Source organism: Labrus bergylta, chromosome 6, assembly GCF_963930695.1.
Source record: "Labrus bergylta chromosome 6, fLabBer1.1, whole genome shotgun sequence".
NCBI classification, from domain to species: domain Eukaryota; kingdom Metazoa; phylum Chordata; class Actinopteri; order Labriformes; family Labridae; genus Labrus; species Labrus bergylta.
The window spans coordinates 20,093,955-20,108,346 of NC_089200.1; the positions used below are offsets into that span (position 1 = coordinate 20,093,955).

A 14,392-nucleotide genomic window follows, 5' to 3' on the forward strand; every position below is an offset into this window, starting at 1 on the left:
AATAAATGATTTTCTTAGCATGCTTTGGAAAACCTAAAACTAATTTACTTGTTTAACAGGGACAATTGCAACTAACATTTCTTGGTGTGGTGATTTTTGCATTTGGCCACCATAAAGGGATGCATCAAAAAATAAAGAGAAATTTGATTAAAGCTGCATTTTCTCTCTTTGCTGATAGTGATGTCTATTAGTTTGTCTGTGTGTGTGTGTGTGTGTGTGTGTGTGGGGGGGGGGGGGGGGGGGGGGCATTCCCTTTAAAGTATGGTTTAATATCTCTATTTACATTTTCTGCTTGTACACTATAATGATGACTTTTATAGAGAGCTTTTAATGTCTTTCTCTAACCTAAATTGTCTCTTGATGGAGGAGCAGTTGTGGGGTGGGGGGGTGGAGCTTATTATTTAAGGGTAAATAACTCCAGTGACATAAAACTCTAGTCTTGTTATTAAATAGTTCCCACGCCGTTTGACTGTCGGTCTGTACTGACACACTGCCACACTTTCCCACGCACGCGAGTCCTTCTGAAAGCGCGCGGAGGGTGGCGCGCGCGTCAGCTCACGGGACACGAGGCGGGATGAGGAGGATCTTGTGTTGTCCACGCGCCGAAACTAGGTTACAGCGAGCCGCAGAGAGGAGAAGAGAGCTGAAGAACCAGGAGCTGCTGCGTTACTGTTGTGTTTAGTCACCACAGCACCTCTGAGACTGCCAGAACAGTCAGAAAGTCGCTAACTTAATCAAAGCGCTGCTTTTATTTGTTTGAGGTCTGCTCGCGAAGAAAAGGGCAGAAAATCCATATGAGGATTTGCTGTTGTGACAGTTTTCAGCTGCTCCTGTTAGGAGCGAATACGTGCGCGTCGTTGTCAGTGTGTCTTTGCTTCATCTCCAACTGGAGTTGTATGACTTGAAGAGTTGAAAATATTCTACCGCCATCATGAGAGGTGAGTTCAATATTATTATTTTTTTACGATTGTTTGAATTACTCCTTGCCTGGTGTTTGTCAATAACTTTTTTTTTTTTTTGCGTTGAGTTTTGATGGAGGCACTGCTTTGAGACAGAGTCCGAAGTGCGTAGTCTGCAGGCTCTTAAGGGAATAAACGCCATGGAGAAACATAAATCCTTCTCGAAGTTTTGAATGTGTTTCCTTAAGCACCTTTAAAGTCTTTAGGGCGTATTTTATTATATTTTCAAGAATATTCACATATTGACCATTTTCGCAAAACACGTTTTAAAAGGGAAATGTTCAACTTGTGTACGTATTTGTGTAAACTGTAGACATTTAGAGCACTTGCTTCGTTTTGCGTGAGGAAAGAGGAATGCGTTGAAACGGTGTTACTTTATTTCACTGTTTAGCAGCTCTGGTTATGTAAGACAGAGAGGGGAGGGGAGGGGAGTGAGCGGAGTGATTCAGAGGCTGTCAACCCGCACCAATATCTTCTGACAGCACTTGTTTACGTGAATAAATACCCATATTTTTTAAGAATTGTTTTCAATTTCTATATAGGCCTATAATTTAATAGACTTTGCTTTTGACTTTTGTATGATCCAATCAATTTCACTGTTGACATATGTTGAGTTTTCGCTTTTGGCATGTTTTTTGTCTTAAAGCGGTGGCCATAGTTTTTTTTTTTTTTTTTTTTTTTTTTTTTTTTCCTCCCACTGTGTGATTTTGATAATTAGTTTTCATTAGTATTTATGTTTTCATCGTCAGCAGTATGGCGGAGAGAGAGATGAGGTGTTCCATTGACCTAGTTCTGTCATTGAAGATTACAGCTATTGTGTGTGTGTGCGTGTGTGTGTGTACTGGGGGTGGAAGGGCATGGTTTGTCGTCATTACTGATGAGACATTTTTGATAATTTAAATCAGTCGGCAGGGCAAAATGCTCCTCTCTGAAACACTGCAGATATGATCAGCACTAGAGCTGATTATTTTTAATGCACTCTGCAAGATGCAGGTGCCTTTAAATATAGGCCTATAGATATATTTTTTAAAGATATTTTTTAAAGAGAACGATTTCTAGCTCAAGTCGGCCACATCACAGTGAAAATGTGTTTTTGCTGTTATGTTGTCCAAGCAAGCACTGCTGTGACAAGCAGGATATGGGCACAGCAAGCCCACACGTAACCATACAGCACAGCAGGGTTCAGTTAAGCTCAGTTTCCTCTGCCAGCTAAGGTTACTTACACCAACCAGAGCGTGTGTCACTCCAAATAAGCACCGATTTTCTTAGAATAAAAAACATGTTTTTCCCAATGTAATACACAGTTTTCATTGAACGCTTTATGAGGGAAATTAACTATAGGCAAGAGAATGAATTTCACAAGACATTTATAGTTGTATTCTTCCTGAGTTGCCTTAATACCTGATACATTCCAAGCAACAAAGCTGTTGCACTTTTGCATAGGAGTTATTCTTGTCACCTGTTGCACAAACAGGTTAGACAGGTTAGATGCAACATGATCTACTAAACAAACTTGAATAAAACCCCCTAAGATTTTATGCCTAGGTGCATTAGTTGTGTGCAGAGCTGAGGACGAAATACAAGTGTTGGAGCTCAGTGAGCTTGGGATCAAAGGTACAGCAGAAAGAGGGACGGCTGCACCCCAAGGCCACTGCTGTGCTCAGCGTCTATCAGTTTAGTGTGCAGCCTTGGGGAAGTTCACATGGAGCAACAGTATGTGTCAAGGTGCCCCTTCTCTCTGACAACTGCATGCTAAGATTACATTCCCCTTATCTATAGCTTTAACTCTTTACCCTGCCTGCATGTTAAACAAAAGATGAATGTCAATGGACCTGTGCTCTTTGGCATATTTTGACTATCAGGGACACATTTCTATTTGCAGCTCCATAATGTTCATATTGACTCCAAAGGATTAGATTTCTGTTTTTGTGGTGTAGTATCTTAAGGCAAAGTCGTTCTGACTTATTTATTTTTGTAATCTTTGGTTTTTATTTGCAAAACATGCGTCATGGAAATCTTAACATGTGGGCCTAAAGAAATTTAAACTCAAGGTGACTGTGATTGCAAAATGTGTTCCTGTGGTAAGAAGTATCATTCAAACTTACAGGCTGTGATCTGTATTCGTAAATCTAGATTTGCTTTAGCTGCAGAGGCTAACTTGGATCTGGGCTGGGTGTTGTATACATAACATGATCAAGTAAATGTACTTCTCCTCTGATCAATGGTGAGGGATTAAAGAGGCACAGTGTGTGAATCCAGGTTACTTTGCAGCCATACAGCAGTTTTGATGTTCAGCCTGCAAATTTCAACATCATATACAAAGTGAGAAAGAAGTATTTATAATAATGTCAAGGGAAACAAATATTTTCAAGGTTTAGTTTTATCAATATAGCAAAAGAGCCAATCATTTTATTATCAATAATATGATATCCTATTATATAAAACTGAAATAATGCAGGAAAAAATGAAAATAAAATTGCACAAAGAATTGTTGCAGTATCTTCATCTGGTTTGCTTTACAGCCATACTGCTAATTCCTTTTTAGCATGTGTACAAATGGAAATGCTATGAATATGGTGAGAGAGATAGTTTCCAGCAAAAAGGGAAAACATTTTATTAAAAGTGTTCGACATGAGAAATATGATTTTCTCCAGCCAAATGTCTGGTTTGGTCTTTTTATTTATACACCATGACATGCCAATGAGACAGTGTAAATATTTTATTTTAGTTGAGGCCTCCTCTTCCTGTTTTTTGACTGCAGCATTTCTAATTTTAAATTGTTTGTTAAACATTACTCTTTTTGTCTAAAAGTACTTCAGCAATGGCTTCAGTTCAGAGAAATGTTTAACGCATGCTCCTTATGCTTATCTTGCTGAGCAACTACCTCAATCTGCGTTGCATCTTTAAAGTTTTGGGGTCTATGTGAGGCCATATTATATTATATGTGTACTCTGTACAGGAGAGAAAAAAGCATTTACTTTTCACATACTGTAGAGGAACATGGAGGAATGTAGAAAGAGAGAATAGAAGACATATTTATCAATTTAACTTCAAACCCTGACTGTGCAAAACCTTCCAGCTGGTAATTTCGTGGGTAAGAAGCCTTTTAAAATGTAGGTTAAGTATACAGTATGTCAGGTAAAAGTAAAGTGCAAAGCAAATAGGACCTTGGACTGTGTTTGATTAGCTGGGATAAGAGGGCAAAGTCTCCCTTGCAGAGGATTTACAGCAGTGCTGAAGAAAAGTGCTGACCACCATAAACTGACACACTGACTGAGTAACACAGGAAGCGATTTAAAATCATCATTTTTGATTTGAAAGGTTCTATTAGTGTAACCATGTATGTCAAAAAAGACGTCTCTTTAAAATGAAGAAAAACTGGATGGCTATTTTAACATTGGCACTGCACAATAAATCTTCCTTTTCATACAAACATTTTTGCATTTATGCTTTAAATCTATTATGCACCTGGCCAAGCTGACGTGTTAAAATAGTCATATTGGTACCATAACTATGTTACAATTTGTGTTTTCTTCTTTGTGTGAGGACATTTTATGTAAGAACAAATTGTCATTGAAAATCTCGAAATTATATTCTCACAGATAGAGCGAACACTCCAGTGCAAATAAAAGTTGTGCAACATTTATTTATCTAAATGTTGTGCAACATTAATTTATCTAAATGTTGTGCCACATCCATTTCCCAATAGATAAGAGGAGCAGGAGGAATTTCTGGGCAGCACACTGCACCAGAGTAAAAATAGCGTTATGGTGAAGGACATACGCTGCTGAAATTTCACTCAAATACTTGACATGCTGTAACAAGTTGAGCGCTAGGCTACTATTAGCTACATTTGTTCCCTCTGCGGCAGAGTACTGTACTGGATGTTTCTTAAAGTATTTCCAGATGTTGCACACATTGTAAAATCTACAGTGGAGCAGTTTGGTCCTGCCAGTTTCAACTGGCCATCCATCTTAATAATTATCAAACCTTACATTGTTTTCCATCCAAAACAAAACTCCTCCCTGCCTTTGCTTAAGCCAGATTTAGTTCAACCTAAAAAAAAATAGGCAGAAACCAGGTTGTGTTCCATGTGAGACTGGCACCACAAGTACCTCCCCTTTGCTGAATGGGAAACTGTGTCAGTGGAGCAGCTCCTGCTCTCTGGGCCTGACTGTGCTGCTCAGCTGACTGGCAGGTGAGGCAGCAAGTCACAGACGAAGCCGCCCACTCAGCAGCCAATGGGAGCGCAGGGGGGTGAGGGAGGATCATCACACTGTTGCCAAGACAACCACCTTTGAATGAGTGTGTTCATGGAATGCGGCCAGACGGCGGTTATATAACAGGCTGACGGGTGGGGGTTGAGGCTCCGGAGGGGGAGCGATAAAGGGAGCAATGGAGAAAGGGATTTTTTTTTCCATTGCCTTTTATTTATTTATATCCCTCAGTTGTGTTGGGTTATCCGCTAGGAATTCAACCTAACCGAAACACTCAAACATGTCACCTTCTCTGCACAGGCAATCTTTGTGGAAGGAGTATGTTGAAGGACTTTTGGGGGAAAGTCAGTCACAGACCATTTTAGCTTTTCCTCATTGTGTGATGCATTTATGTCACACACTGTGACTCATGTGATTGGTTGGTTGTCAGTACTTCATACAAGAGCATTTGGAAAAGAGCAATTTTCTGAAGCGCAGTGATGGCCGGTATAAGCCATCACAGCGATTTACAGGTTACCTAATACCCTGTGTGACATAACAAAGGTGGTTTAGGGATTGTTTGGCACCCTGCAGCCTGAGCTAAATCAAATTTTGCACACAGTTGACACAGTAACAAGCAGATGTTTTATGTAAACAATTTTAGGCTTCAGCACAACAGTATGCCTTTGAATACTTGGAGAAGGAGAGTCCAAGAGAGAGTGAGAGAAGTGAAACTTTATAACCCCGGGCCTCAGCTAATGCAATTGACCTGCTATTCTGGGCTTGAGGAGGCCCAGCTACTTAGATAAACAACGTAATGAAAAGAACAGGCTGTTCCTTGGTAAGAAGGCTCAGGCTTCTACTATAAAAACAAGGTGTACGATGTATAATCACTTTGCTCTGTCAATCGCAGGATCCACTGTGTTTGGATACTTTGTTTATGTCTTCCCAATCCTGCAGAATTATCACATTGCCATAATGATAAGCGTAATTTCAGACATTTAAATACACAAACAACAGATTTATCTGTCATGTCAAATTTGAATTTCTTGTCAGTAACTTTTAAGTGATGCCAGCTTCAATGGGAAATGTTTCATACAAGGCAGTGACTGTTTCTCAGTTTGATTTAAAACAAAAACAAAAAACAGTGTCAATATTGTTTATAATAGGTTGCCCACTTAATTAAATATGACATAGGTGTGTTACTGACAATATTTGCTACGAGCATAGTAGGCATAAAAAGTAAATGTCAAATGTTTCTAGAAGGAGATTGAAATGCCGAAGCCTGTATTTGCAATCCTATTGGATGGAGGCCAAATGTATATTTGAATGTTACATAGTTGAGGGCTGTATATTTAATGTAGATGGCAATTGGGTGACAGTTGAAATGTATAAATTCGTCAAACATCCTCCTCACTCGTTATCTTTAATTATTGATTCGTCTGACAATAATTGTCATGAGTACTTGTACTTGTCTGAGGTATTGAAATAAATATAGTATTCTGTGTTTTGAGATACCGAAGTAATTTGTGTTTGTTTAACTGTTTTCTTCTATTTAACTAATTTTTCTTAATTTATCTCTCGTTCCAGCTCAAATAGAGGTGATTCCGTGTAAAATCTGTGGGGACAAGTCTTCAGGAATTCATTATGGTGTCATCACCTGTGAAGGCTGCAAGGTGAGCTATCATCAATCTCCCCCACCTGGTTTTATTTACATTACATCTTAATCCCCAAATCTTAAGCACTGATTCACATTTTATTTTGATGTTTCTTGTCTGTAGGGATTCTTTCGCCGCAGCCAGCAGAACAATGCTATGTACTCCTGCTCACGACAGAGAAACTGTCTTATTGACCGGACCAACCGTAACCGCTGTCAGCACTGCAGGCTGCAGAAGTGTCTCACTCTGGGCATGAGCCGTGATGGTGAGTTCAGCCACTCGATCTATATTTAATTAACTCAGAGTTTCCATCTCACACTTTTTTCTTATCACTGAATGGGTCATGTTATGTTTGGCCTAGACCATACCTTCTTGAATGTTTAATTTTTGCATTTACACTCTCCTGTTGCAGCGGTCAAGTTCGGCAGAATGTCCAAAAAGCAGCGTGACAGCCTGTACGCAGAGGTCCAGAAGCATCAGCAATCCCAGGAGTGCGCAGGAGTCGGTGCCCAGGAGGAGAACAGTGACTTGGCCGACTTTGGCCGCAACTACAGAAGAGGCTCCTGCACGGCACTCAGCGATCTGGATGACATCACAACGATGCCAGAAGGGATGCTCTTTGACCTGCCACTGACTCCAGAGGATGCAGGAGGAGAGTACTGCAACCTGGACATGCTGGGCAGCAGCGCAGGCAGCGGCTCATCCTCTCAAAGTTCACCTGAACAGACCAACTTGGACTTCGTAGATGGCAACCACAGCATCAAGCATGAGTACCAGCTGTTGCACGAATCTGGACTCTTCTCACATGCTATTTTCAACCCACTGCCTGAGGGCTGCTCCCTGCTTGAAATAGGTGTGTATAAGTCCTGCAGATCCCAACTCCTTCGTAAAGATCTCAGCAATCAGAGTGCAAATTCAACAGAAAAATAAATATGTAATAAATCTTTCGTTTTTTTCAGAGCGCTTAACCCAGAGTGTGGTGAAGTCCCATATTGAGACGAGTCAGTACAGCACAGAGGAGATAAAGAGGATGGCATGGACCTTGTATAGCCCTGAAGAGACACGCTCATACCAGACCAAGGTACATGAGAAACAAGTATAAGACAGTAGAAACTCAATAATACACTTTATAAGGTTCCAAAAAATCTGGACTCTAAACAACCTTAATCTGCGACACAGAAACTGTAAAGTCAAACTTCAAAACATGTTTATATCTTTTTCTAAATGATTAATAATCTTGGATTATTTAATTATACAATTAAATAAATGTTTTTTTTAAGACTTGCTACAATTTAATCGATAAACTTGTAGAGAGTAACTCACTTAAACATGAAGCAGTTCTTCCCTTTTATCATCTAAATTCATTATTACTCAAAGGGTTTGTAAATACAAACATTTCTATCACACAAGGGGATGCAACAAATACTTTCAAACTGGACAACAGGAAATCCTAATCTTAAACAGAGATAACACAACTAGACAACTCTCGATCTATGATGCTTGTCCGGCGTTGCAGTTCTTTTAAAGCTTTTGTTTTTCTCTTGCAGTCAGCTGAGGTTATGTGGCAACAATGTGCCATTCACATCACCAACGCAATCCAGTATGTGGTAGAGTTTGCCAAGCGCATCACCGGCTTCATGGATCTCTGTCAGAATGATCAGATTATTCTCCTTAAAGCAGGTCAGTCCATGACACACACACACACACACACACACACACACACACACACACACACACACACTGCAATCTTAAATCAGACCTGTGTATAGCCACAGGTCAGGAGCTGTTTTTTAACAACAGATGTGCCTCCAGCAGGACAGCTCTTGTCTGATGTTTATTACTCAGCCGGCTTTTATGCGTGACAAAGATAACTGTTGTCATATGAGCAGTATATTACCCACAATTTGGTAGCTGACTTCACAGAGTTAAAATCACATGCATGCAGAGTGACCTGAAAACTTGTTCTGCCTCTGAAGAATGATAGCCCTTGTTTAAACCGTGCTGCTCTTTCTGTGCTACCATTTTAGGTCATCCTGCTGTAAAGTGTGTGAACTAATGAATCCCAAGGGCCTATATGAAATTTATTTATAGATAAACTTGAAAACGATGCTTTCTTTTCAACAACCAGAACTATAAATTAGCCAGTCAAATAGTACATTTGTGGATTTGAATCACAGCCAAGGTATTTTCTTCCAAAGAGCGTTTCTGTAAGTTGTGAAAAGTCACCACACTCATACATGACAACCTAATCATGACAAACACCAAAACAATGTGGAAAGATGACAGGTGGATGATTTTAGGCTCAGGAGAAGTTATCAACACAAACAAACAGGAACACATTCCTGCAAGTATCACTGCTGTTACTGAAACACTGATCACAAACCACAACATCACATCATCACCTGTAATAATAAAAGAACGCTTCCCTAAAACAGCCAAGATACATGCACACACATTTCCTCCTCGGTTGTTGTTCTGTTCCTCTTTGGTTTCTTTGATATTGTGTATAAAAGATGACATTTTAGTCAGAATTCAGAATTCAGTATTATTTTTATTTCTTTTTTTTCTGCCAATTTAAATGTGGTTCTTCTGTTACTGTGTGTCCTCAGGCTGCATGGACGTCCTTCTCATCCGTATGTGTCGGGCCTACAACCCCATCAATAACACTATGCTCTTTGATGGGAAGTTTGCCATTGCTCATCTGTTCAAAGCACTTGGTGAGTCATCACAATGACAATCTCTCTTTCTTAGGAAGTATAAACTTAAGAAAGGGGGGGTAATTGATTTCAAGGTATTTTTGTCTGTATTATCTGTATCCAGATCAACACAGTCACCTGTTTCTGTCCTAAAGCTGACTTTCTTTTTCTTTCTCTCCCTCCCCCAGGCTGTGATGACCTTGTGAATGCAGTTTTTGACTTAGCTAAAAGCCTGAGTCGTATACAGATGTCAGAGGAAGAGATGGCTCTCTTCAGTGCTGCTGTGTTGCTCTCGCCAGGTGAGATCATATTAAATTAATAAATTGAAACATTTTGTTTTAAATAGGAACACAAACAGGAACACACAACAACAATGGGGGGCAGGGGAATGCTCTAGATAATAGCCTCTTTACTACATCTAAGTATGGTATCGAAGCTATTTAATACTTTTTAGAAAAAAGAGAGTCTACATTTCTTTTAAAAATGACGTACAGGAAAAACATGTTTAAATGAGCTTCAGATTTGCATATTGTGAGATGATAATTCATAACGCACCTTTATTGGCAATGTTGCACCCATGTTGACGGCACAGTATTTGAAGTGGCACAGTAAAGCCTGTCTGACACTTCCTCATGGATCATATTAATGCTTTTGTGTATTATAGTGCAATATATTCATTGTTTGCATTATTTACTTCGCAATGATGATTTTATAAAGCAACACATATATTTTTGTATTCCTCCTTTGCAGCTAAGACATTGATTTTAGTTCAAAACAGTGAAGTATGAAAATCATCATACAGAGAGTGTCAGACAGGTTTTTTAAATAGTCCCTGCCTGATTTAATGTCTTTGAAAAATGTGTTGTATTTTTCAGAAACTTTCAGAAATTAAGTATAAGCAAAGTGCCAAAGTTATATACCAAAACACATGTACTGCTCGTTACATTTTCTATTCTTCTTCTCGATGACTATACATTGTGACCTGTAGAGTTTCAAATTGTAGGCATGAAGACACTTAGGGCAACTTAAGGAAATATATTTGTGTGATTTCACAGCTCATGCTGTTTTAAATGTGCTATGCAAATAGTATTGACTTAACTTGACCCGACTATAATTTCCCTCAGACCGACTCTGGCTGACAGATGTTCAGAAGATCCAGAAGTTGCAAGAGAAAGTCTACGTGGCTCTGCAGCGCTGCCTACAAAAAGACGGTGCATCAGAAGAGAAGCTAGCTAAGGTAAAAGACATCACATTGCCTTTACTGTAAAAAAAAAAAATAGACATTATGTTTTGTTTCACTACTGTATTCATATTCATGTTTATTTTGTGTTAACTCTTCCTGCTCTTTTGTCTTCCCCCTCTAGATGGTGGCAAAGCTTCCCATTCTGAAATCCATCTGCAACCTTCATATTGACAAACTGGAGTTTTTCCGTCTGGTTCACCCTGAGACGGCGTACACCTTTCCCCCTCTGTATAGGGAAGTTTTTGGCAGTGAGATCACCTTCCCAGACTCCACAGAGGGCTAGAACTGTTTAGCTAATTAGAATGTTTTAAATAGAAACACTGAGGTGTAGGGAGGGGGAGAAGAAAATGTGGCAACCAGCAGCTCAATGACAATCCTGCACGCTACACTTTAGGACACACTCCCCTCACCTCCTGCCCTGCAAGCTACTCCGATCAGCTTCGACGTAACACCACAGGAACTGCTGCTGGCTACTCAGCACATGTTTCCTCTTTTTAACAGAAATAACTCATGAGTAGCCTACATGATTTGTATTCTCAAAACTATTTTTCTATGAGGAGACGTTAAACCTCTCATTCAGTTGAATTCCTTTATTATATAAATGTCAGCGTTTCTCACAGTTCCTGTAAGCTATTGTTGAATGTAACCCTTTTCCCTTTAACCGCTCAGCACAGCCCAAGGCTTGTTGTAGAATGTACATACTTAAAATCCTCAGCCACTTTGTGGAGATTTGCAGTAATGATACCTGTGTCTGTTGTCAGTCTAGTAACATATTCTTGTTTCATTCTATCTTTTTGGTAGCGCCCATATTTTGCAGTTTTGTAATGAATGAACAAACTGTTTAAAGGGACCATGATCAAACTCACAAACAGACAGGGTTTTTCAAACTGCATGAGTCTGCCATTGTGCACCTACAATCTTTTGCACACAGCACAAAATATAGCACTTATCCTGATCTTTGTAGAAAATTTCTACTGGCACACCCTGGACACTGATATACCTAGGTGGGCTCTTTATTTTTTTAATACAGTCAGTGACCTCAGTCCTTATTCCTTTTCCCTATGCAAATGCCACTTAGAGAGAGTGAGAGTAATCACAGAGCTTTCGTGAAAGTATTCCTATAAGTTATTTTTTACCTTAAACACAGTATAAAAACATCCATACAATCCTGTAAGATGAGAACAGCCGTGAATTCATTACGAGTGAGAGGGGGGAAATCTTGTGATTGTGCTCGTGTCTCTAACAGACACTGCCTGCCCAATCTTTGGGGCTCTGGGATAGAAAGATTGAAAAGAAACTTGCGCATAATTAGCACTTATGAGTCCTCTTGAATCCAAAATATACTCTTGGCACACATTTTTGCGGGTTTGCACTCCAACTGCCATCTGTGAAACCAATTTTAACCAGTCACAAATGCTAGATACACCCTCCCACTGTAGATCAGCGACCTGAACAAGGTGGGCAAACTGACCCCTGCTGGGTTTCAGTATGTGCTCTTATGTGCACCACAGCCCCCTTCACAGCAAAGTGCCATTACACAAACCATCCAGCAGCATCTCAACCAGCAGTTTTCAAAAGACTTTTGGAGGAAAAAACAAAACATAAAAAGAAATGAGCTGAGAGTTTAGGGTTGAAATAGTGCCACCTTTGTGATTGGGCAAAGAAGTGGGGCATAGAAAAGAAAGTGAACAGGTGGGTGCCGGTATTAATTTAGCTCCTTTGACATCAGTTAGAGGGGATTTACTGTTTGCACCAACTCTCACTGATTCAGGGTCGCAGGCAGTGCTGTCCAAGGCAGCCATGGTGTTCTGATTGGAGAATTATATCCTTTGTTCTTTCACCCCTGCTCCCTAACTACCTCACCCTCCACAAACACTACACGGCAAAGCAAAGGGTTGACAGAGCCATCAGCTACCCCCCTGAGTTAGTATTTATGCATTGATGCTGGAGAGCGTCACTTCTTTAGTGACATTTTAAGGCCAGTGATTACAATTTAAAATATATAACTATGCTCTTAAAACTGGACAGAAGACTAAAGCAAAAGAAAATGCTGGATCTAACTATACTTCTATGAGACTGCTTTTCTGACAGCAGTCCATACCTTGAGGCCCTTGATGACCTACTTAAACAAAGATCTATGCGGAGTAAGGTCTCTGGAGACACACAAGGGTGTCTTCAGATGAAACCTTAATAGTAAGGGGACATATTAGATTTCTGACAAGTGTCTTTCTGCCATTATCTTAAAGAAGCTGTTTTTTTTTTTCATTTTAAGACAATCACGACGTATGTTTTATGTCTATTTAATATGTCAGCCAGGTTTGCACTGCTGGAACAGTGCTGTTTGCCATACTACAGTATATATTAACTCTTGTAAGTATGAAGGGTTATTACCCTTTTCTGGGTACGCAAGCCAGTGGCATGGTGGGATTGTGCAATAATGTCTTTCCCATCATTCTCAGTATGTTGGGCCTTTGTTGCCATGTATTACGGATAATGATTCATTAGCACTCCAGCACAGTTAACCTTGCAGTACAACAAGTAACCTAATTTAAAATACAACATACCAAAAAAAAAAAAACAGCCAACCACTACACAGATCAGCTGTCAGCTGGCATGGCCAGATGACACTTGGAGATTGTAACAAAGTGCAATACTTTGTGTGTTGAGTTCTCGAATGTCAGACATGCTGATTTGTAAAGATCAGCAGTCTTTGTAGTTTTTGCAGGCCTAAGCTGTCCAGGGGACAGTGCTAAAGAGCTGCACAAACATTTCCGTCTAGAGTTACTCAGGGAGATAGCTGGGCTCTCTGTCCTACAGTGTCTGCAGTTAGTCAAGCTAGCAAAGACACCTTGCACCAACATAGCAGACCTTAAAAACCTTGATCACTGTGTATAGTACATATTCTTGTGAATGTTTGATTTCAGAAGTATCAAAGATTTTACCCCTGTCTGATATAATTATTGCAAATATTTTTGGAGTTTGAGTCATAGATTAAGATAGGATATTAAGAAAAAGTACATATAAAAAACAAATATAAAAGGTGGATTATAATCTCTGAATCTTGTGTTGGTTTTGTTGTGATCTTTTATGACTTAATTTTTATCCTTATATGTTCTGTTTTTTTTTTTCCTCACAGTTTAGTGTCCTTTTTGTCTTGGAGAGATGTAATTCTATTTTTTTAAAGAGCGTTTTTAACGGTGTCTCCCTGAAAGTTTCACTTTTGTCATGATCCTTCTGTTTATTATATGTCCACGCTATTTTAAGATTATTATTATTATTGAATCATTATAGATTTTAATAAGAAATAATTTAAGATATGTTATGGATATAAAGTCCGAGAGGTTTTAACACGGTTAAGTGTTATTGCACAATGGTGATAAAATATGTGGATTTAAGAATGTAATAAAGTCTTTTTACAGTAAAAAGAAAAGTTGTCCTGGTTTTATCTTATCTGCTGTGCCGTCTACAACTACTGTGTCACAAGAGGAGATAGCTAAGGTTAAAGACATTACTGCACCAGTTTTGGTAAAACAAAGTCTGCTTTGCTCATCTACTTTTCACACATTCATATTTATTTTCTTTATTTTTCTTTATCTCTCCATTCAAACGTCTCATAATGACGTCTTACTGCTACCAAAAT

The 14,392-nt window shown here is 39.3% G+C and overlaps 1 protein-coding gene across 1 annotated transcript; it reads left to right on the plus strand.

Annotated features, from left to right (window-relative positions):
• Positions 1-556: 556 nt before the first annotated feature.
• Positions 557-14,182, plus strand: rorca (RAR-related orphan receptor C a). The gene is made up of 10 exons (XM_020650037.3): positions 557-938; positions 6,746-6,831; positions 6,937-7,078; positions 7,226-7,666; positions 7,773-7,894; positions 8,361-8,493; positions 9,423-9,530; positions 9,698-9,808; positions 10,634-10,746; positions 10,874-14,182. Exons 1-10 carry the CDS (start codon positions 932-934, stop codon positions 11,033-11,035), a joined length of 1,425 nt encoding a protein of 474 aa, XP_020505693.1. The 5' UTR covers positions 557-931; the 3' UTR covers positions 11,036-14,182.
• The last annotated feature ends 210 nt before the right edge of the window (positions 14,183-14,392 follow it).